The following is a 25,776-nucleotide window of genomic DNA, read 5'->3' on the forward strand; positions in this document are numbered from 1 at the left end:
TATGGGTGACAGTGCTGAGTCTATGGGTGACAGTGCTGAGTCCATGGGTGGCAGTGCTGAATCTATGACAGTGCTGAGTCTACGTCCCAATTGGCTCCGCCTCTCTAACCCCCCCCTACCCCCCCTCACTTTCCCCGCATTCCTATTGGCTCTGCCTGCCCTAACCCCCCCTCCCGTCTCTTGTTTTCCCGCCTTCTGCGCGCGACAAAGGCTGAGTGGTGGGGGGAGGGGCCGGATGTAGGTTGGGGGTGAAAGGGGCGGGGCTGCCTGGCGCGCGTGAGTGCGGGGGCCAAGTGGGGAGGGAGGCGTTTGAGGGGCGGGGCTCAGGTGGCTGTGGTTAGTTTGAGGGGCGGGGCTTAGGGGGAGTTTTTGATGGAGGGGGCTCGGGGGGGGGGGATTTAGGGGCGGGGCTGGGATGGCTTTGAGGGGCGGGGGGTGGGTTGCACCTTGAGGGGCGGGGCTGAGGGGGGGAGATTTTGAGGGGTGGGGCTCCAGGGGGGTGTTTTTGGATGGGAGGGGGGGGTGCACCTTGAGGGGCGGGGCTGAGGGTGGTGATGGCAGTTTGAGGGGCGGGGGTTTATGGGGGGATGGGTTATCGAGGGGCGGGGCACAAGGGCTGCATGGGGGGCGGGGCACAGCGGCGGGGGGGGGCACAGCGGTTATGGGGGGGGCGGGGTACAGCGGTGGTGGGGGGGCGGGGTACAGCGGTGGGGGGCGGGGCACAGCGGTGATGGGGGCGGGGCACAGCGGTGGTGGGGGGGCGGGGCACAGCGGTGGTGGGGCGGGGCACAGGGGTGGTGGGGGGGCGGGGCACAGGGGTGGTGGGGGGGCGGGGCACAGGGGTGGTGGGGGGGCGGGGCACAGCGGTGGTGGGGGGGGCGGAGCACAGCGGTGGTTGGGGGGGCGGGGCTTGCCACAGCGAGTTGAACCGCCGTGTACAGTGCGCGCGCGCGCGTCGTGTTGTTGGCGAGCACAGTGCGAGGAGAGACAAAGACGGCCGCGGATTGGTTGCTCCAATCCCCCCCACTCGCCCCTCCCCTCCCACCCCCCACTCGCCCCTTCCCCCCCCCACTCGCCCCTCCCCTCCCCCGCCGTGGGCTGAGCGAGCCGAGAGAGAGGCCGCCGTTGTGCAGGAGAAGCCTCGGGCCTTGGTGGGTTGATGGGGTTCAAAGTGGTGGTGGTGGTTGTTGTTGTTGTGATGGTTGTTGTGATGGTTGTTGTGGTGGTTGTTGTGGTGGTTGTTGTTGTTGTGATGGTTGTTGTGGTGGTGGTTGTTGTGATGGTTGTTGTGATGGTTGTTGTGGTGGTGGTTGTTGTTGTGGTGGTTGTTGTGGTGGTGGTTGTTGTTGTGGTGGTGGTTGTGATGGTGGTTGTGGTGGTTGTTGTGGTGGTTGTTGTTGTGGTGGTAGTGGTTATGTTGGTGGTGGCGGTTCTTGTTGTTGTTGTGGTGGTGTTGGTTGTTATGGCGGTGATTGTTGTTGTAGCGATTGTTGTTGGTTTTGTGGTTGTTGTGGTGGTTGTTGTGGTGGTTTTTGTGGTTTTGGTGGTTGTGTTACTGAGGTAAAGTCACTCTTCGTGGTTGTGTAGTGATTGTGGTAAGTCAGTGGCGGTGTGAGTGTATTTCTGAGGTAAAACTCACACCTGTAGTGATTGTGGTAAGTCAATGGCAGTGTGAGTGTATTTCTGAGGTAAAACCCCCACCTGTGTAGTGATTGTGGTAAGTCAGTGGCGGTGTGAGTGTATTTCTGAGGTAAAACCCCCACCTGTGTAGTGATTGTGGTAAGTCAGTGACGGTGTGAGTGTATTTCTGAGGTAAAACCCCCACCTGTGTAGTGATTGTGGTAAGTCAGTGGCGGTGTGAGTGTATTTCTGAGGTAAAACTCACACCTGTGTAGTGATTTTGGTAAGTCAGTGACAGTGTGAGTGTATTTCTGAGGTAAAACTCACACCTGTAGTGATTGTGGTAAGTCAGTAGCGGTGTGAGTGTATTTCTGAGGTAAAACTCACACCTGTAGTGATTGTGGTAAGTCAGTGACGGTGTGAGTGTATTTCTGAGGTAAAACTCACACCTGTAGTGATTGTGGTAAGTCAGTGACAGTGTGAGTGTATTTCTGAGGTAAAACTCACACCTGTAGTGATTGTGGTAAGTCAGTGACGGTGTGAGTGTATTTCTGAGGTAAAACTCACACCTGTAGTGATTGTGGTAATTCAATGGCAGTGTTGAGTGTATTTCTGAGGTAAAACCCACACCTGTGTAGTGATTGTGCTAAGTCAGTAGCGGTGTGAGTGTATTTCTGAGGTAAAACTCACACCTGTAGTGATTGCAGTAATTCAGTGGCAGTGTGAGTGTATTTCTGAGGTAAAACCCACACCTGCGTAGTGATTGTGGTAAGTCAGTAGCGGTGTGAGTGTATTTCTGAGGTAAAACCCGCACCTGTGTAGTGATTGTGGTAAGTCAGTGACGGTGTGAGTGTATTTCTGAGGTAAAACTCACACCTGTAGTGATTGTGGTAATTCAGTGGCAGTGTGAGTGTATTTCTGAGGTAAAACCCGCACCTGTGTAATGATTGTGGTAAGTCAGTGACGGTGTGAGTGTATTTCTGAGGTAAAACTCACACCTGTAGTGGTTGTGGTAAGTCAGTGACGGTGTGAGTGTATTTCTGAGGTAAAACCCCCACCTGTGTAGTGATTTTGGTAAGTCAGTGGCGGTGTGAGTGTATTTCTGAGGTAAAACCCCCACAACTGTGTAGTGATTGTGGTAAGTCAGTGGCAGTGTGAGTGTATTTCTGAGGTAAAACTCACACCTCTAGTGATTGTGGTAAGTCAGTGACGGTGTGAGTGTATTTCTGAGGTAAAACTCACACCTGTGTAGTGATTGTGGTAAGTCAGTGGCGGTGTGAGTGTATTTCTGAGGTAAAACCCGCACCTGTAGTGATTGTGGTAAGTCAGTGACGGCTTGAGTGTATTTCTGAGGTAAAACCCCCAACTGTGTAGTGATTGTGGTAAGTCAGTAGTGGTGTGAGTGTATTTCTGAGGTAAAACTCACACCTGTGTAGTGATTTTGGTAAGTCAGTGGCAGTGTGAGTGTATTTCTGAGGTAAAACCCCCACCTGTGTAGTGATTGTGGTAAGTCAGTGACGGTGTGAGTGTATTTCTGAGGTAAAACCCCCACCTGTGTAGTGATTGTGGTAAGTCAATGGCAGTGTTGTGTATTTCTGAGGTAAAACTCACACCTGTAGTGATTGTGGTAAGTCAGTGATGGTGTGAGTGTATTTCTGAGGTAAAACACACACCTGTAGTGATTGTGGTAATTCAATGGCAGTGTTGAGTGTATTTCTGAGGTAAAACCCCCACCTCTGTTGTGATTGTGGTAAGTCAGTGACGGTGTGAGTGTATTTCTGAGGTAAAACTCACGCCTGTAGTGATTGTGGTAAGTCAGTGACAGTGTGAGTGTATTTCTGAGGTAAAACCCCCACCTGTGTAGTGATTTTGGTAAGTCAGTGGCGGTGTGAGTGTATTTCTGAGGTAAAACCCACACCTGTGTAGTGATTGTGGTAAGTCATTAGCGGTGTGAGTCTATTTCTGAGGTAAAACTCACACCTGCGTAGTGATTGTGGTAAGTCAGTAGCGGTGTGAGTGTATTTCTGAGGTAAAACCCGCACCTGTTTAGTGATTGTGGTAAGTCAGTGACAGTGTGAGTGTATTTCTGAGGTAAAACTCACACCTGTAGTGAGTGTGGTAAGTCAGTGGCAGTGTGAGTGTATTTCTGAGGTAAAACCCCCACCTGTGTAGTGATTGTGGTAAGTCAGTGGCAGTGTGAGTGTATTTCTGAGGTAAAACCCCCACCTGTAGTGATTGTTGTAAGTCAGTAGCGGTGTGAGTGTATTTCTGAGGTAAAACTCACACCTGTCGTGATTGTGGTAATTCAGTGATGGTGTGAGTGTATTTCTGAGGTAAAACTCACACCTGTAGTGATTGTGGTAATTCAATGGCAGTGTTGAGTGTATTTCTGAGGTAAAACCCCCACCTCTGTAGTGATTGTGGTAAGTCAGTGACGGTGTGAGTGTATTTCTGAGGTAAAACTCACACCTGTAGTGATTGTGGTAATTCAGTGGCAGTGTGAGTGTATTTCTGAGGTAAAACCCCCACCTGTGTAGTGATTGTGGTAAGTCAGTAGCGGTGTGAGTGTATTTCTGAGGGAAAACTCACACCTGTAGTGATTGTGGTAAGTCAATGGCAGTGTGAGTGTATTTCTGAGGTAAAACCCCCACCTGTGTAGTGATTGTGGTAAGTCAGTAGCGGTGTGAGTGTATTTCTGAGGTAAAACTCACACCTGTAGTGATTGTGGTAAGTCAGTGACGGTGTGAGTGTATTTCTGAGGTAAAACCCGCACCTGTGTAGTGATTGTGGTAAGTCAGTGACGGTGTGAGTGTATTTCTGAGGTAAAACCCACACCTGCGTAGTGATTGTGGTAAGTCAGTAGCGGTGTGAGTGTATTTCTGAGGTAAAACTCACACCTGTAGTGATTGTGGTAATTCAATGGCAGTGTTGAGTGTATTTCTGAGGTAAAACCCCCACCTGTGTAGTGATTGTGGTAAGTCAGTGACAGTGTGAGTGTATTTCTGAGGTAAAACCCATACCTGTGTAGTGATTGTGGTAAGTCAGTAGCAGTGTGAGTGTATTTCTGAGGTAAAACTCACACCTGTAGTGATTTTGGTAAGTCAGTGGCGGTGTGAGTGTATTTCTGAGGTAAAACTCACACCTGTGTAGTGATTGTGGTAAGTCAGTAGCGGTGTGAGTGTATTTCTGAGGTAAAACTCACACCTGTAGTGATTGTGGTAATTCAATGGCAGTGTTGAGTGTATTTCTGAGGTAAAACCCCCACCTGTGTAGTGATTGTGGTAATTCAGTGGCGGTGTGAGTATTTCTGAGGTGAAACTACTACTCGAGACTAACAGCACTTGCCCCTATAGTCTGCTAGAGGCTACACGGGGGATCTTTGTCTCTGTGTGTAGGTGCCACTGACAGCACTTGCCCCTACAGCCTGCTAGAGGCTACACGGGGGATCTTTGTGTGTAGGTGCTACTGACAGCACTTGCCCCAACAGCCTGCTAGAGGCTGCAAGGGGGATCTTTGTGGGGTGCATCGTGTTTTGTGTTCGTGTGTACAGTGCTAAGTGCAGGCGACAGATTGAGTCTTTGTCACCCTGCGGAGATAAAAGGCCCTCCTGCTGTGTCTCTGTCTCAGTGTCTCTCAGTGTCTCACAGTGTCTCAGTGTCCCCCAATATCTCAGTGTGTCTCACAGTATCTCTCATTGTGTCTCAGTGTCTCCCAGTGTCTCCCAGTGTCTCACAGTGTCTCAGTGTCTCACAGTATCTCTCATTGTGTCTCAGTGTCTCCCAGTGTCTCACAGTGTCTCACAGTGTCTCAGTGTCCCCCAATATCTCAGTATGTCTCCCAGTATCTCTCATTGTGTCTCAGTGTCTCCCAGTGTCTAACATTGTCTCAGTGTCTAACATAGTGTCTCCCAGTGTCTCCCAGTGTCTCACAGTGTCTCACAGTGTGTCTCAGTGTCTCTCAGTGTCTCTCAGTGTCTCACAGTGTCTCAGTGTCTCACAGTGTCTCAGTGTGTCTCACAGTGTCTCAGTGTCTCACAGTGTCTCAAAGTGTCTCTCAGTGTCTCACAGTGTCACAGTGTCTCAGTGTCTCACATTGTCTCAGTGTCTCAGTGTCTCTCAGTGTCTCTCAGTGTCTCAGTGTCTCAGTGTCTCACATTGTCTCAGTGTCTCAGTGTCTCAGTGTCTCTCAGTGTCTCAGTGTATCTCAGTGTCTCACAGTGTCTCTCAGTGTCTCACAGTGTCTCAGTGTCTCTCAGTGTCTCTCAGTGTCTCACAGTGTCTCTCACAGTGTCTCCCAGATACCCTCAGTGTCTAACATTGTCTCAGTGTCTCTCAGTGTCTCACAGTGTCTCAGTGTCTCTCAGTGTCTCTCAGTGTCTCAGTGTCTCTCAGTGTCTCACAGTCTCTCACAGTGTCTCACAGTGTCTCTCAGTGTCTCACAGTGTCTCTCAGTGTCTCTCAGTGTCTCACAGTGTCTCTCAGTGTCTCTCAGTGTCTCACAGTGTCTCACAGTGTCTCACAGTGTCTCAGTGTCTAACACAGTGTCTCCCAGTGTCTCACAGTGTCTCAGTGTCTCACAGTGTCTCTCAGTGTCTCAGTGTCTCACAGTGTCTCACAGTGTCACAGTGTGTCTCAGTGTCTCACAGTGTCTCTCAGTGTCTCAGTGTCTCACAGTGTCTCAGTGTCTCACAGTCTCTCACAGTGTCTCAGTGTCTCACAGTGTCTCAGTGTCTCACAGTGTCACAGTGTCTCAGTCTCTCACAGTGTCACAGTGTCTCTCAGTGTCTCACAGTGTCTCACAGTGTCACAGTGTCTCAGTGTCTCACAGTGTCTCACAGTGTCTCAGTGTCTCAGTCTCTCACAGTGTCTCAAAGTCTCACAGTGTCTCACAGTGTCTCTCAGTGTCTCACAGTGTCTCAGTGTCTCAAAGTCTCACAGTGTCTCACAGTGTCTCACAGTGTCTCAGTGTCTCAAAGTCTCACAGTGTCTCAGTGTTTCCCAGAGACTCTCAGTGTCTCACAGTGTCTCAGTGTCTCAGTGTCTCACAGTGTCTCAGTGTTTCCCAGAGACTCTCAGTGTCTCACAGTGTCTCAGTGTCTCAAAGTCTCACAGTGTCTCAGTGTTTCCCAGAGACTCTCAGTGTCTCAGTGTGTCTCAGTGTCTCACAGTGTCTCAGTGTCTCACAGTGTCTCAGTGTCTCACAGTGTCTCAGTGTCTCACAGTGTCTCAGTATCTCTCAAAGTCTCACAGTGTCTCAGTGTCTCACAGTGTCTCACAGTGTCTCTCAAAGTCTCACAGTGTCTCAGTGTATCTCAAAGTCTCACAGTGTCTCAGTGTCTCACAGTCTCTCAAAGTCTCACAGTGTCTCACAGTGTCTCAGTGTCTCACAGTGTCTCAGTGTCTCACAGTCTCTCACAGTGTCTCAGTGTGTCTCAGTGTCTCAGTGTCTCACAGTCTCTCTCAGTGTCTCACAGTGTCTCTCAGTGTCTCAGTGTCTCACAGTGTCTCAGTGTCTCACAGTGTCTCACAGTGTCTCACAGTGTCTCAGTGTCTCACAGTGTCTCAGTGTCTCAGTGTCTCACAGTCTCTCTCAGTGTCTCACAGTGTCTCTCAGTGTATCAGTGTCTCACAGTGTCTCACAGTGTCTCACAGTGTCTCACAGTGTCTCAGTGTCTCACAGTGTCACAGTGTCTCAGTCTCTCACAGTGTCTCAGTCTCTCACAGTCACTCACAGTGTCTCCCAGTGTCTCAGTGTCTCACAGTGTCACAGTGTGTCTCAGTGTCTCACAGTGTCTCAGTGTCTCAGTGTCTCACAGTGTCTCACAGTGTCTCAGTGTCTCAGTGTCTCACAGTGTCACAGTGTGTCTCAGTGTCTCACAGTGTCTCAGTGTCTCACAGTGTGTCTCAGTGTCTCACAGTGTCTCACAGTGTCACAGTGTCTCAGTGTCTCACAGTGTGTCTCAGTGTCTCACAGTGTTTCCCAGAGACTCTCAGTGTCTAACATTGTCTCAGTGTCTCTCAGTGTCTCACAGTGTCTCAGTGTCTCTCAGTGTCTCACAGTGTCTCTCAGTGTCTCAGTGTCTCACAGTGTCTCAGTGTCTCACAGTGTCTCTCAGTGTCTCACAGTGTCTCACAGTGTCTCAGTGTCTCACAGTGTCTCAGTGTCTCACAGTGTCTCAGTGTCTCTCAGTGTCTCAGTGTCTAACAGTGTCTCACAGTGTCTCAGTGTGTCTCCCAGTATCTCTCATTGTGTCTCAGTGTCTCCCAGTGTCTCACAGTGTCACACAGTGTCTCACAGTGTCTCAGTGTCTCACAGTGTCTCAGTGTCTCACAGTGTCTCAGTGTCTCACAGTGTCTCACAGTGTCACAGTGTCTCACAGTGTCTCAGTGTCACAGTGTCTCACAGTGTCTCAAAGTCTCACAGTGTCTCACAGTGTCTCAGTGTCTCACAGTGTCTCACAGTGTCACAGTGTGTCTCACAGTGTCTCACAGTGTCTCACAGTGTCTCAGTGTCTCACAGTGTCTCAGTGTCTCACAGTGGCTCAGTGTCTCACAGTGTCTCACAGTGTCTCTCAGTGTCTCACAGTGTCTCCCAGTGTCTCACAGTCTCACAGTGTCTCACAGTGTCTCAGTGTCTCAGTGTCTCACAGTGTCTCACAGTGTCACAGTGTCTCACAGTGTCTCAGTGTCTCACAGTGTCTCACAGTGTCACAGTGTGTCTCAGTGTCTCACAGTGTCTCAGTGTCTCACAGTGTCTCAGTGTCTCAGTGTCTCACAGTGTCTCACAGTGTCACAGTGTCTCACAGTGTCTCAGTGTCTCACAGTGTCACAGTGTGTCTCAGTGTCTCACAGTGTTTCAGTGTCACACAGTGTCTCACAGTGTCTCACAGTGTCTCACAGTGTGTCTCAGTGTCTCAGTGTCTCAGTGTCTAACATTGTCTCAGTGTCTCACAGTGTCTCCCAGAGACTCTGTGTCTCACATTGTCTCAGTGTCTAACAGTGTCACAGTGTCTGACATTGTCTCAGTGTCTCAAAGTGTCTCAGTGTCTCCCAGAGACTCACAGTGTCTCCCAGTGTCTCCCATAGACAGTGTCTCACAGTGTCTCACAGTCTCACAATGTCTCACAGAGTCTCCCAGTGTCTCTCACAGTGTCTCCTAGAGTCTCCCAGAGTCTCCCAGTGTCTCCCAGTGTCTCAGTGTCTCCCAGTGTCTCCCAGTGTCTCCCATAGACTGTGTCTCACAGAGTATCACAGTCTCTCACAGTGTCTCACAGTGTCTCAGTATCTCTCAAAGTCTCACAGTGTCTCAGTGTCTCACAGTGTCTCACAGTGTCTCTCAAAGTCTCACAGTGTCTCAGTGTATCTCAAAGTCTCACAGTGTCTCAGTGTCTCACAGTCTCTCAAAGTCTCACAGTGTCTCACAGTGTCTCAGTGTCTCACAGTGTCTCAGTGTCTCACAGTCTCTCACAGTGTCTCAGTGTGTCTCAGTGTCTCAGTGTCTCAGTGTCTCACAGTCTCTCTCAGTGTCTCACAGTGTCTCTCAGTGTCTCAGTGTCTCACAGTGTCTCAGTGTCTCACAGTGTCTCACAGTGTCTCACAGTGTCTCAGTGTCTCACAGTGTCTCAGTGTCTCACAGTGTCTCAGTGTCTCAGTGTCTCACAGTCTCTCTCAGTGTCTCACAGTGTCTCTCAGTGTCTCAGTGTCTCACAGTGTCTCACAGTGTCTCACAGTGTCTCAGTGTCTCACAGTGTCTCAGTCTCTCACAGTGTCTCAGTCTCTCACAGTCACTCACAGTGTCTCCCAGTGTCTCAGTGTCTCAGTGTCTCACAGTGTCACAGTGTGTCTCAGTGTCTCACAGTGTCTCAGTGTCTCACAGTGTCTCACAGTGTCTCAGTGTCTCAGTGTCTCACAGTGTCACAGTGTGTCTCAGTGTCTCACAGTGTCTCAGTGTCTCACAGTGTGTCTCAGTGTCTCACAGTGTCTCACAGTGTCACAGTGTCTCAGTGTCTCACAGTGTGTCTCAGTGTCTCACAGTGTTTCCCAGAGACTCTCAGTGTCTAACATTGTCTCAGTGTCTCTCAGTGTCTCACAGTGTCTCAGTGTCTCTCAGTGTCTCACAGTGTCTCTCAGTGTCTCAGTGTCTCACAGTGTCTCAGTGTCTCACAGTGTCTCTCAGTGTCTCACAGTGTCTCACAGTGTCTCAGTGTCTCACAGTGTCTCAGTGTCTCACAGTGTCTCACAGTGTCTCAGTGTCTCTCAGTGTCTCAGTGTCTAACAGTGTCTCACAGTGTCTCAGTGTGTCTCCCAGTATCTCTCATTGTGTCTCAGTGTCTCCCAGTGTCTCACAGTGTCACACAGTGTCTCAGTGTCTCACAGTGTCACACAGTGTCTCACAGTGTCTCAGTGTCTCACAGTGTCTCAGTGTCTCACAGTGTCTCACAGTGTCACAGTGTCTCACAGTGTCTCAGTGTCACAGTGTCTCACAGTGTCTCAAAGTCTCACAGTGCCTCACAGTGTCTCAGTGTCTCACAGTGTCTCACAGTGTCACAGTGTGTCTCACAGTGTCTCACAGTGTCTCAGTGTCTCACAGTGTCTCAGTGTCTCACAGTGGCTCAGTGTCTCACAGTGTCTCACAGTGTCTCACAGTCTCTCACAGTGTCTCAGTGTCTCACAGTGTCTCCCAGTGTCTCACAGTCTCACAGTGTCTCACAGTGTCTCACAGTGTCTCACAGTGTCTCAGTGTCTCAGTGTCTCACAGTGTCTCACAGTGTCACAGTGTCTCACAGTGTCTCAGTGTCTCACAGTGTCTCACAGTGTCACAGTGTGTCTCAGTGTCTCACAGTGTCTCTCAGTGTCACACAGTGTCTCACAGTGTCTCAGTGTCTCACAGTGTGTCTCAGTGTCTCAGTGTCTAACATTGTCTCAGTGTCTCACAGTGTCTCCCAGAGACTCTGTGTCTCACATTGTCTCAGTGTCTAACAGTGTCACAGTGTCTGACATTGTCTCAGTGTCTCAAAGTGTCTCAGTGTCTCCCAGAGACTCACAGTGTCTCCCAGTGTCTCCCATAGACAGTGTCTCACAGTGTCTCACAGTCTCACAATGTCTCACAGAGTCTCCCAGTGTCTCTCCCAGTGTCTCTCACAGTGTCTCCTAGAGTCTCCCAGAGTCTCCCAGTGTCTCCCAGTGTCTCAGTGTCTCCCAGTGTCTCCCAGTGTCTCCCATAGACTGTGTCTCACAGAGTATCACAGTCTCTCACAGTGTCTCACAGAGTCTCAGTCTCTCACAGAGTTTCAGTGTCTCACAGTGTCTCACAGTCTCACAATGTCTCACAGAGTCTCCCAGTGTCTCTCACAGTGTCTTCTAGAGTCTCCCAGAGTCTCCCAGTGTCTCCCAGTGTCTCAGTGTCTCACAGTGTCTCCCAGTGTCTCCCAGATACCCTCAGTGTCTCACGGTGTCTCCCAGTGTCTCCCAGATTCTCACAGTGTTTCCCAGTGTCTCCCAGAGACTCTCAGTGTCTCCCAGTGTCTCCCAGATACCCTCAGTGTCTCACAGTGTCTCACAGTGTCTCCCAGAGTCTCCCAGTGTCTCCCAGTGTCTCCCAGTGTCACCCAGCGTCTCACAGTGTCTCCCAGAGACTCTCAGTGTCTCCCAGTGTCTCCGAGTGTCTCACAGAGTCTCACAGTGTCTCCCAGTGTCTCCCAGAGTCTCACAGTGTCTCCCTGTTTGTGTCCCTCTGTCTCCCCCTGTGTGTCTCTCTGGCCCTGTTTTAGGTGTCTCTGTCTTAGTGCCTCTCTCTGTCCCTCTGTGTGTCTATGTTCTCCCCCTGTATCTCTCTGTCTCCCCCTGTCTCTTTCTGGCCCTGTCTTAGTGTTTCTGTCTTAGTGTCTCTCTGAATCCCCCTGTCTCTGTCTCCCCCTGTGTCTCTCTGTCTCCCCCTGTGTCTCTCTGTCTCCCCCTGTGTCTCTCTGTCTCCTGTGTCTCTCTGTCTCCCCCTGTGTCTCTGTCTCCCCCTGTGTCTCTGTCTTCCCCTGTGTCTCTCTGTCTCCCCCTGTGTCTCTCTGTCTCCCCCTGTGTCTCTCTGTCTCCCCCTGTGTCTCTCTGTCTCCCCCTGTGTCTCTGTCTTCCCCTGTGTCTCTCTGTCTCCCCCTGTGTCTCTCTGTCTCCCCCTGTGTCTCTCTGTCTCCCCCTGTGTCTCTCTGTCTCCCTCTGTGTCTCTCTGTCTCCTGTGTCTCTCTGTCTCCCCCTGTGTTTCTCTGTCTCCCTCTGTGTCTCTCTGTCTCCCCCTGTGTCTCTGTCTTCCCCTCTGTGTCTCTGTCTCCCCCTGTGTCTCTCTGTCTTCCTCTGTGTCTCTGTTTCCCCCTATGTCTCTGTCTCCCCCTGTCTCTCTGTTTCCCCCTGTGTCTCTTTGTCTCCCCCTGTGTCTCTGTCTTCCCCTGTGTCTCTCTGTCTTCCCCTGTGTCTCTCTGTCTCCCCCTGTGTCTCTCTGTCTCCCCCTGTGTCTCTGTCTCCCCCTGTCTCTCTCTGTCTCCCCCTGTGTCTCTCTGTCTTCCCCTGTGTCTCTCTGTCTCCCCCTGTCTCTCTCTGTCTCCCCCTGTGTCTCTCTGTCTTCCCCTGTGTCTCTCTGTCTCCCCCTGTGTCTCTCTGTCTTCCCCTGTGTCTCTCTGTCTCCCCATGTCTCTTTGTCTCCCTCTCTGTCTCCCCCTGTGTCTCTCTGTCTCCCCCTGTGTCTCTCTGTCTCCCCCTGTGTCTCTCTGTCTCCCCCTGTGTCTCTCTGTCTCCCCCTGTGTCTCTCTGTCTCCCCCAGTGTCTCTGTTTCCCCCTGTGTCTCTCTGTCTCCCCCTGTGTCTCTCTGTCTCCCCCTGTGTCTCTCTGTCTCCCCCTGTGTCTCTCTGTCTCCCCCTGTGTCTCTCTGTCTCCCCCAGTGTCTCTGTTTCCCCCTGTGTGTATCTCTCTCTCTCTGGCCCCGTGTCTCTCTGTCTCCCCCTGTCTCTTTCTCCGCTCATTATTTGGCCTTAGGCCGTTTAGAGGGGAGACATCGCCCTCTAGTGGATTTGAGGAGACTGAGAGCTACAGAGACTCAGAGAAACAGAGACTCAGAGAGATGCATCTAGACATCGCCAATGGTGAGACAAAGTTTGGCCTGCCGGGCGTGGTGCAAGCCACCCACCCCCTCTGGGTGTGCCACAGTGCCGGTAGCCTTCATAGGCGCTGCTACTCGCTACTGACAGCACTTGCCCCTACAGCCCTGCTAGAGGCTACACGAGGGATCTTTGTCTGTGTATAGGTGCTGCTGCTACTCGCTACTAACAGCACTTGCCCCTACAGCCCTGCTAGAGGCTACACGAGGGATCTTTGTCTGTGTATAGGTGCTGCTGCTACTCGCTACTGACAGCACTTGCCCCTACAGCCCTGCTAGAGGCTACACGGGGGATCTTTGTGTGTGTGTAGGTGCTGCTGCTACTCGCTACTGACAGCACTTGCCCCTACACCCCTGCTAGAGGCTAGATGGGGGATCTTTGTCTGTGTATAGGTGCTGCTGCTACTCGCTACTAACAGCACTTGCCCCTCCAGCCTGCTAGAGGCTACACGGGGGATCTTTGTGTGTGTGTAGGTGCTGCTGCTACTCGCTACTGACATCACTTGCCCCTACAGTCTGCTAGAGGCTACACGGCGGATCTTTGTCTGTGCATAGGTGCTGCTGCTACTCGCTACTAACAGCACTTACCCCTCCAGCCTGCTAGAGGCTAGATGGGGGATATTTGTGTGTGTGTAGGTGCTGCTACTCCTTACTAACAGCACTTGCCCCTAAAGCTCTGCTAGAGGCTACACGGGGGATCTTTGTGTGTGTGTAGATGCTGCTACTTGCTACTGACAGCACTTGCCCCTACACCCCTGCTAGAGGCTACACGGGGGATCTTTGTGTGTGTGTAGATGCTGCTACTCGCTACTGACAGCACTTGCCCCTAAAGCTCTGCTAGAGGCTACACGGGGGATCTTTGTGTGTGTGTAGATGCTGCTACTTGCTACTGACAGCACTTGCCCCTACACCCCTGCTAGAGGCTACACGGGGGATCTTTGTCTGTGTGTAGATGCTGCTACTCGCTACTGACAGCACTTGCCCCTAAAGCTCTGCTAGAGGCTACACGGGGGATCTTTGTCTGTGTGTAGATGCTGCTACTTGCTACTGACATCACTTGCCCCTACAGCCCTGCTAGAGGCTACACGGGGGATCTTTGTCTGTGTGTAGGTGCTGCTACTCGCTACTAACAGCACTTGCCCCTCCAGCCTGCTAGAGGCTAGATGGGGGATATTTGTGTGTGTGTAGGTGCTGCTACTCGTTACTAACAGCACTTGCCCCTAAAGCTCTGCTAGAGGCTACACGGGGGATCTTTGTCTGTGTGTAGATGCTGCTACTTGCTACTGACAGCACTTGCCCCTACACCCCTGCTAGAGGCTACACGGGGGATATTTGTGTGTGTGTAGATGCTGCTACTTGCTACTAACAGCACTTGCCCCTACACCCCTGCTAGAGGCTACACGGGGGATCTTTGTCTGTGTGTAGATGCTGCTACTTGCTACTAACAGCGCTTGCCCCTACACCCCTGCTAGAGGCTACACGGGGGATCTTTGTCTGTGTGTAGATGCTGCTACTCGTTACTAACAGCACTTGCCCCTAAAGCTCTGCTAGAGGCTACACGGGGGATCTTTGTCTGTGTGTAGATGCTGCTACTTGCTACTGACAGCACTTGCCCCTACACCCCTGCTAGAGGCTACACGGGGGATCTTTGTCTGTGTGTAGATGCTGCTACTTGCTACTAACAGCACTTGCCCCTAAAGCTCTGCTAGAGGCTACACGGGGGATCTTTGTCCGTGTGCAGATGCTGCTACTTGCTACTGACAGCACTTGCCCCTACACCTCTGCTAGAGGCTACACGGGGGATATTTGTGTGTGTGTAGATGCTGCTACTTGCTACTAACAGCACTTGCCCCTACACCCCTGCTAGAGGCTACACGGGGGATCTTTGTCTGTGTGTAGATGCTGCTACTTGCTACTAACAGCGCTTGCCCCTACACCCCTGCTAGAGGCTACACGGGGGATCTTTGTCTGTGTGTAGATGCTGCTACTTGCTACTGACAGCACTTGCCCCTACACCCCTGCTAGAGGCTACACGGGGGATCTTTGTCTGTGTGTAGATGCTGCTACTTGCTACCAACAGCACTTGCCCCTACACCCCTGCTAGAGGCTACACGGGGGATCTTTGTCTGTGTGTAGATGCTGCTACTCGTTACTAACAGCACTTGCCCCTAAAGCTCTGCTAGAGGCTACACGGGGGATCTTTGTCTGTGTGTAGATGCTGCTACTTGCTACCAACAGCACTTGCCCCTACACCCCTGCTAGAGGCTACACGGGGGATCTTTGTCTGTGTGTAGATGCTGCTACTCGTTACTAACAGCACTTGCCCCTACACCCCTGCTAGAGGCTACACGGGGGATCTTTGTCTGTGTGTAGATGCTGCTACTTGCTACTGACAGCACTTGCCCCTACACCCCTGCTAGAGGCTACACGGGGGATCTTTGTCTGTGTGTAGATGCTGCTACTTGCTACTGACAGCACTTGCCCCTACACCCCTGCTAGAGGCTACACGGGGGATCTTTGTCTGTGTGTAGATGCTGCTACTTGCTACTGACAGCACTTGCCCCTACACCCCTGCTAGAGGCTACACGGGGGATCTTTGTCTGTGTGTGTAGATGCTGCTACTTGCTACCGACAGCACTTGCCCCTACACCCCTGCTAGAGGCTACACGGGGGATCTTTGTCTGTGTGTAGATGCTGCTACTCGTATACCAGGCGAGGTCGTCAAAATCTCCTGGCCAGTGTGGGTGTCAGGGTCAGGATCGAATCGACGGCCTCCTGCATACCAGGCGAGGTAGTTAACGTATCGGCGTGTATCTATCCCTCTCTTGTGTGTAGGTGAAGCGTGGATTTTTTTAAGTGAAAACGCCTGCGGCCCAATCTCCGAAAGATGAATGGCGATATGCCTCATGTTCCTATCACAACGCTGGCCGGCATTACCAGCCTCACCGACCGTGAGTTGCTCACCCACCCGCTCACCCACCTACTCACCCACTCACTCACTCACCCACCCACTCACTCACCCACCCACTCACACACCCACTCACCCACACACCCACTCACTCACTCACCCACCCACCCACTCACTCACCCACCCACTCACCCACCCACCCACCCACTCACCCACACACCCACTCACTCACTCAACCACCCACTCACCCACCAACTCAACCACCCAATCACCCACTCACTCACCCACCAACTTGGTCATCCACTCACTCACCCACCTACCCATTCAATCACTCATCCACCCACTCACCGACTCACCCACCCACTCACCCACCCACTGAGCCACCTACTCACCCACTCACTCACCCACACACCCACTCACTCACTCACCCACCCACTCACTCACCCACCCACTCACCCACCCACCCACCCACTCACCCACACACCCACTCACTCACTCAACCACCCACTCACCCACCAACTCAACCACCCAATCACCCACTCACTCACCCACCAACTTGGTCATCCACTCACTCAACCACCTACCCATTCAATCACTCATCCACCCACTCACCGACTCACCCACCCACTCACCCACCCACTGAGCCACCTACTCACCCACTCACTCACCCACACACCCACTCACTCACTCACCCACTCACCCACCCACCCACTCACCCACCCACCAATTCACTCACCCACCCACCCACTCACTCACTCACCCACTCACTCACCCACACACCCACTCACTCAACCACCCACTCACCCACTCACTCACTCACCCACCCACTCACCCACTCACTCACCCGCCCACCCACTCACCCACCCATTCACTCACCCACCCACCCACTCACTCACTCACCCACTCACTCACCCACACACCCACTCACTCAACCACCCACTCACCCACTCACTCACTCACCCACCCACTCACCCACCCACCCACTCTCACCCACCCATCCACCCACTCACCTACCCACCCACTCACGCACCCACTCACTCGCCCGCCCACTCACTCACCCACCCACTCACTCACCCACCCACCCACCCACCCACTCACCCACACACTCACTCACCAACTCAACCATCCACCCACTCACCCACCTACCCACCCACTCACCCACCTACTCACCCACCCACTCACCCACCCACTCACTCAACCACCCACTCACCTACCCACCCACTCACCTACCCACCCACTCACCCACCCACCCACTCACCCACCCACCTACCCACTCACTCATCCACCTACCCACCCACCCACTCACCCACCCACTCACCCACTCTGTGATTGTCCGCCCCAGTGCTGAACGAGCTCCCCCTACCGTCACCGCTCCCCGCCACCACCAACAAGTCTCTGCTGTTCTCTCCGCGTGTGGCCGAGGATGCCGCCCGCCTGCTCTCGTGCCGGGAGGATGCCCTGGTGGCCCAGCTGTGCCACGCTCTCGCACAGGTCTCCACCGAGCACATGTGAGTGGCACACCACACAGACACACAGACACACAGACACACCTACAGACAGACACACAGACAGACACACAGACACACACACAGACACACAGACACACAGACAGACATACAGACACACAGACAGACACTTCTACAGACATACAGACACACATACAGACACACAGACACACTTACAGACACACAGACACACCTACAGACACACAGACACACCTACAGACACACAGACACACCTACAGACACACAGGTCTCCACCGAGCACATGTGAGTGGCACACCACACAGACACACAGACACACACAGACACACACAGACACACAGACAGACATACAGACACACAGACAGACACTTCTACAGACACACAGACACACAAACAGACACACAGACACTCATACAGACACACAGACACTCATAAAGACACACAGACACACCTACAGACACACAGACACTCATACAGACACACACTCATACAGACACACAGACACTCATACAGACACAGACACTCATACAGACACAGACACACCTACAGACACACAGACACACCTACAGACACACAGGTCTCCACCGAGCACATGTGAGTGGCACACACAGACACACAGACAGACACACAGACAGACACACAGACAGACACACAGACAGACACACAGACACACACACACACAGACACACCTACAGACACACCTACAGACACACTGACACTCATACAGACACACAGACACTCATACAGACACACAGACACTCATACAGACACAGACACTCATACAGACACACTGACACTCATACAGACACACAGACACACCTACAGACACACAGACACTCATACAGACACAGACACTCATACAGACACACAGACACTCATACAGACACAGACACTCATACAGACACACAGACACTCATACAGACACAGACACTCATACAGACACACAGACACACTTACAGACACACAGACACTGACACTCATACAGAGAGATACACAGACACACACTCAAACACTCACCCACCCACTCGCTCACCCACCTACCCACCCAGCCACTCGCTCACCCACTCACTCACCCACTCACACAGACACACAGACACACCTACAGACACACAGGTCTCCACCGAGCACATGTGAGTGGCACACCACACAGACACACAGACACACACAGACACACACAGACACACAGACAGACATACAGACACACAGACAGACACTTCTACAGACACACAGACACACAAACAGACACACAGACACTCATACAGACACACAGACACTCATAAAGACACACAGACACACCTACAGACACACAGACACTCATACAGACACACACTCATACAGACACACAGACACTCATACAGACACAGACACTCATACAGACACAGACACACCTACAGACACACAGACACACCTACAGACACACAGGTCTCCACCGAGCACATGTGAGTGGCACACACAGACACACAGACAGACACACAGACAGACACACAGACAGACACACAGACAGACACACAGACAGACACACAGACAGACACACAGACAGACACACCTACAGACACACCTACAGACACACTGACACTCATACAGACACACAGACACTCATACAGACACAGACACTCATACAGACACACTGACACTCATACAGACACACAGACACACCAACAAACACACAGACACTCATACAGACACAGACACTCATACAGACACACAGACACTCATACAGACACAGACACTCATACAGACACACAGACACTCATACAGACACAGACACTCATACAGACACACAGACACACTTACAGACACACAGACACTGACACTCATACAGAGAGATACACAGACACACACTCAAACACTCACCCACCCACTCGCTCACCCACCTACCCACCCAGCCACTCGCTCACCCACTCACTCACCCACTCACACAGACACACAGACACACACACACACAGACACACACAGACACACAGACAGACATACAGACACACAGACAGACACTTCTACAGACACACAGACACACAGACACACACACAGACCCACCTACAGACACACAGACACACCTACAGACACACAGACACACCTACAGACACACAGACACACCTACAGACACACAGACACTGACACTCATATAGAGAGATACACACACACAGACACACACTCAAACACTCACCCACCCACTCGCTCACCCACCTACCCACCCAGCCACTCGCTCACCCACTCACTCACCCACTCACCCACCCATCTCACCTACCCATCTCACCTACCCATCCACTCGCTCACCCACCCAGTCACACACCCACTTACCCACCCACTCACCTACCCACTCACCCACTCACCTACCCGCTCGCTCACCCACCCAGCCACGCACCCACTCACCTACCCACTAACCCACTCACCCACTCACCTACCCACTCACTCACCCACCCATCCACCCAGAGACACACACACACACTGACACACTGACACACAGGTCTCCACCGAGCACCTACAGACACACAGACAGACACACAGACACTGACACTCATACAGAGAGATACACACACAGACACACACTCAAACACTCACCCACTCACCTACCCACTCACCTACCCACTCACTCACCCACCCACTTGCTCACCCACCTACCCACCCAGCCACTCGCTCACCCACTCACCCACCCACTCACCTGCCCACTCACTCGCTCACCTATCCACTCGCTCACCCACCCACTCGCTCACCCACCCAGTCACGCACCCACCCACTCACCCACCCACTCACCTACCCACTCACCCACTCACCCACCCAGCCACTCACCCACTCACCTACCCACTCACTCACCCACTCACCTACCCACCCACGCACCCACTCACCCACCCAGCCACTCACTCACTCACCCACCCACTCACCCACTCACCTACCCACTCACCCACCCAGCCACTCACCCACTCACTCACCCACTCACCTACCCACTCACCCACTCACCTACCCACTCACTCAACAACAACAACAACAACCGCCATTCGCCACTAAGTGGCGGTGACGTCACCACGACGCTTGTGCCAGGCTATGTGCACCCTGAGGCCACGTGAAGTGTCGAACGCTCGCTGGCAGGAGGTCACGGGGCAGACCCAGGTGCCACGGGTCGACTGACTGAGATGACTGGCTGATGCACCACCTGTGCCCCCTACTGTGCCAACCCGCTGTGCTTTAGCCACCCGGCGCTCCGCTCGCTGTTGTGAGCGTCGCTCCTCCGCCCTCCGTTGTTGTTGGAGGGCGACTGCCTCCAACTGCCCAGTAGCATCCTTCACGAGCCTCCTCCACAGAGGCCGATCTTGACACCGCTGGTACCAGTCATCGGCAAGTCCACTCAGCTCCACGTCCTCCTGTACCACATCACTCCATCTCTTCTCTAGCCCGTGCCGCGCCCGCTTAGCCCCCTCAATCCGGCCAAACAAAAGCTGTTTCGGCATGCGGTGGCTGGGCATGCGGGCTACATGACCCAGCCATCGCAGCCTTGCCTGCCGGAGGAGCTCACCGATGGGACCCTGCCCAGATCTTTCAAGGATTTGTGAGCTCCTCACACAATCCAGTCTGGTTAAACCCAGGATGGATCGTAGGCAGGTCAGCCTAAATGTTTCTAACCGGCGAAGATGTTCCATTAGGGGGGTCCACGTTTCGCAAGCGTAGAGAAGGGAGGGAATGACCGTGGCCGAGAAGACCTGAAGCTTAGTGCGGAGCGACAGACCAGGTAGCTTCCACACAGCGTTACGCAACCGATGAAAAGATATTGCCGCTCGACTGATTCGGAGTGAGACCTCTGCTGTTAAACTGGAGCCAGTCATAAGCACACTGCCCAGGTATGGGAAACTCTCCACTCTCTCCACAACTGCCCCATCACCGATTGGGAGTTGTGGGGGTGGAGTGTCCGATGGTACAAAATACCCACCCACCCAGCCACTCACCCACTCACCCACCCACTCACCCACTCACCCACCCACTCACCCACTCACCAACCCACTCACCCACTCACCCACCCACTCATCCACTCACCCACTCACTCACTCACCCACCCACCGAGAGAGAGACACACACACACTAACACACTGACACACAGATCTCCACCGAGTCACGTGTGAGTCTGCCATGTCTCCTCCCCGTGTTGTTGTTGTGTAGCGAGGTGAAGGAGAGTGTGGGCGGTTCCGAGGAGCCTGATGGCGACGTTCCAGCCCTTCTACAGTCAGTGCTGGCTCGGAGTCCCTCTGTGTTCAAGGAGAAGAGCCTCCAGTCTCGCTATGGAGTGCAGAGTGAGTCTATACTACTGTAGACCACACTATAGAGCTGTAGACTACACTATAGACTACACTATACACTACACTATACACTACACTGTGTTCAAGGAGAAGAGCCTCCAGTCTCGCTATGGAGTGCAGAGTGAGTCTATACTACTATAGACCACACTATAGAGCTCTAGACTACACTCTGGACTACACTATAGACTACACTATAGAGCTATAGACTATAGACTACACTATAGAACTATAGACCACACTTTAGACCACACTATAGAGCTGTGACTTACCCTGTGTAGCGTGTGGGGTGTGTGTGTGTGGCTTACCCTGTGTAGCGTGTGGTTGTGTGTGTGTTGTGTGTGTAGCTGTTGCCCTGTGTGTGGTGTGTGTGTGTTGTGTGTGTGACTTACCCTGTGTAGCGTGTGGTGTGTGTGTGTGTTGTGTGTGTGACTTGCCCTGTGTGTGGTGTGTGTGTGTGACTTACCCTGTGTAGCGTGTGGTTGTGTGTGTGTGTAGCTGTTGCCCTGTGTGTGGTTGTGTGTGTGTGTGTTGTTTGTGTGACTTGCCCTGTGTGTGTGTGTGACTTGCTCTGTGTTGCTGTGTGTGTGTGGTATGTATGTGACTGTTGCCCTGTGTGTGTTGTGTGTGTGACTTGCCCTGTGTGTGTGTGTGTGTGACTTGCTCTGTGTTGCCCTGTGTGTGGTTGTGTGTGTGTGGTATGTATGTGACTGTTGCCCTGTGTGTGTGTGGTATGTATGTGACTGTTGCCCTGTGTGTGTTGTGTGTGTGTGACTGTTACCCTGTGTGTGTGTTGCGTCTGTCTGTTCTCTCCCAGCCCTGGCGCCCCGTACCCCCATGGTTGCTTCACCGTATGTACAGCCGTCCAACAGCCGCATGCACTCCCCGAACATCCTACAGCCGTCACCCAGCGCCTCGAACTCCCTCCCGCATGCGCAGGGTACAGCCGCACTACACCCCAACGTGCACATGACACCTTATACACTACACCACTACACTATACACTACACTACTGCACTACACACTACACCACTACACTATACACAACTACTACACTACACTATACACTACTACACTATACACTACACCACTACACTATACACTACACTACTACACTATACACTACTACACTATACTACACACTACACTACTACACTATACACTACACCACTGCACTACACACGACACCACTACACTACACACTACTACACTATACACTACACCACTACACTATACACTACTACACTATACACTACACCACTGCACTACACACGACACCACTACACTATACACTACTACACTATACTACACACCACCACTACACTATACACTACCACACTACACTACTACACTATACACTACTATTCTATACACTACTACACTATACACTACTACACTATACACTACACCACTACACTATACACTACTACACTATACACTACTACACTATACACTACACCACTACACTATACACTACTACACTATACACTACTACACTATACACTACTATTCTATACACTACTACACTATACACTACTATTCTATACACTACACACTACACCACTACACTATACACTACTACACACTACACCACTACACTACACACTACACCACTACACTACACACTACACCACTACACTACACTATACACTACATCACTACACTATACACTACACCACCACACTATACACTACACCACTACACTATACACTACTATACTATACACTACACCGATACACTACTACACTATACACTACACCACTACACTACACACTACACCACTACACTATACACTACTATACTATACACTACTATACTATACACTACACACTACACCACTACACTACACCACTACACTATACACTACTACACTATACACTACCATACACTACACACTACACCACTACACCACTACAGTACACACTACACCACTACACTATACACTACACCACTACACTACACACTACACTATACACTACACCACTACACTATACACTACACCACTACACTACACACTACACCACTACACTACACACTACACTATACACTACACCACACACTACACCACTACACCATACACTACCACACACTACACAACTACACTATACACTACACTACACACTACACCACCACACTATACACTACAACACTACACTATACACTACACCACTACACTATACACTACACCACTATACTATCCATTACCACACACCACCACTACACTATACACTACACCACTATACTATACATTACCACACACCACCACTACACTATACACTACACCACTATACTATACATTACCACACACCACCACTACACTATACACTACACCACTATACTATACATTACCACACACCACCACTACACTATACACTACACCACTATACTATACATTACCACACACCACCACTACACTATACACTACACCACTATACTATACATTACCACACACCACCACTACACTATACACTACACCACCACACACTACACCGCACCACCATACAAACTGTACACACTCTCCACACAGCACCACTGTACACCACCACACACTACACCACCACACACTGTACACCACCACTGTACACCACCACACACTGTACACCACCACACACTGTACACCACCACACACTGTACACCACTGTACACCACTGTACACCACTGTACACCACTGTACCGGGTTGTATTTTTGTTTGTTTCACCTCCTACCCAGGCCTCATGCAGCAGCCCCTGTTGCAGCACGGGGGAGGGGCAGGAGGAGGAGGAGGAGGTGGGGGCCACGGGGGAGGAGGTGGAGGAGGTGGTGGGGGTGGTGGTGGTGGGGGGGGACACGGGGGTGGAGGGGCTGGTGGAGGAGGTGGGGGCGGAGGAGGAGGAGGAGCAGGAGGAGGAGGAGGACAGTACAAGCTGTCACAAAACTCGATGCACGGGAGCCCTGTGTCAGCCTCCTACCAGCCGGCCTCCATGCCTCCCAGTCCCTCTAGGTGCCTACCCACTCACCTACCCACTCACTCACCTACCCACTCACTCACCTACTCACTCACTCACCTACCCACTCACTCACCTACCCACTCACTCACCTACCCACCCACCTACCCACTCACTCACTCACCTACCCACTCACTCACGTACCCACTCACTCACCTACTCACTCACCCACCTACCCACCCACCTACCCACTCACTCACCTACCCACTCACTCACCTACCCACTCACTCACCTACCCACTCACTCACCTACCCACTCACTCACCCACTCACCTACCCACTCACTCACCTACCCACTCACTCACCTACCCACTCACTCACCTACCCACTCACTCACTCACCTACCCACTCACTCACCTACCCACTCACTCACCTACCCACTCACTCACCTACCCACTCACTCACCTACCCACTCACTCACCTACCCACTCACTCACCTACTCACCCACCTACCCACTCACCTACCCATTCACTCACTCACCTACCCACTCACTCACCTACCCACTCACTCACCTACCTACCCACCCACCTACCCACTCACTCACTCACCTACCCACTCACTCACCTACCCACTCACTCACCTACCCACTCACTCACCCACTCACCTACCCACTCACTCACCTACCCACTCACCTACCCATTCACTCACTCACCTACCCACTCACTCACCTACCCACTCACCTACCCACTCACTCACCTACCCCCTCACTCACCTACTCACTCACCCACCTACCCACTCACCTACCCACTCACCTACCCACTCACTCACCTACCCACTCACTCACCTACCCACTCACTCACCTACCCACTCACTCACCTACCCACTCACTCACCTACCCACTCACTCACCTACCCACTCACTCACCTACCCACTCACTCACTCACCTACCCACTCACTCACCTACCCACTCACTCACCTACCCACTCACTTACCTACCCACTCACTCACCTACCCACTCACTCACCTACCCACTCACTCACCTACCCACTCACTCACCTACCCACTCACTCACCTACCCATTCACTCACCCACTCACTCACCTACCCACTCACTCACCTACCCATTCACTCACCCACTCACTTACCTACCCATTCACTCACCTACCCACTCACTCACCCACGCAGGTACCCACTCACTCACCTACCCATTCACTCACCTACCCACTCACTCACTTACCCACTCACTCACCTACCCACTCACTCACCCACTCACTCATCTACCTACTCACTCACCGACCCACTCACTCACCTACCTACTCACTCGCCTACTCACTCACCTACCTACTCACTCGCCTACCCACTCACCTACCCACTCACTCACCTACCTACCCACTCATGCACCTACTCACTCACCTACCCACTCA

At 52.2% G+C, this 25,776-nt stretch overlaps 1 protein-coding gene across 1 annotated transcript in view; it reads left to right on the plus strand.

Annotated features, from left to right (window-relative positions):
- NIPBL (NIPBL cohesin loading factor) overlaps nucleotides 1-25,776 on the plus strand; it is a 199,954-nt gene that overhangs the window by 19,185 nt on the left and 154,993 nt on the right. Inside the window, exons 2-6 of the mRNA XM_076057949.1 lie at nucleotides 15,592-15,707; nucleotides 17,007-17,172; nucleotides 21,295-21,425; nucleotides 22,246-22,368; nucleotides 24,139-24,409. Of these exons, the coding sequence (XP_075914064.1) occupies nucleotides 15,644-15,707; nucleotides 17,007-17,172; nucleotides 21,295-21,425; nucleotides 22,246-22,368; nucleotides 24,139-24,409 (755 nt within the window). The 5' untranslated portion in view covers nucleotides 15,592-15,643. The remainder of the gene's footprint in view (nucleotides 1-15,591; nucleotides 15,708-17,006; nucleotides 17,173-21,294; nucleotides 21,426-22,245; nucleotides 22,369-24,138; nucleotides 24,410-25,776) is intronic.

This window comes from Petromyzon marinus, chromosome 85, assembly GCF_048934315.1.
Source record: "Petromyzon marinus isolate PM22_M1 ecotype Great Lakes invasive population chromosome 85, UKy_Petmar_22M1.pri1.0, whole genome shotgun sequence".
Taxonomy (NCBI): domain Eukaryota; kingdom Metazoa; phylum Chordata; class Hyperoartia; order Petromyzontiformes; family Petromyzontidae; genus Petromyzon; species Petromyzon marinus.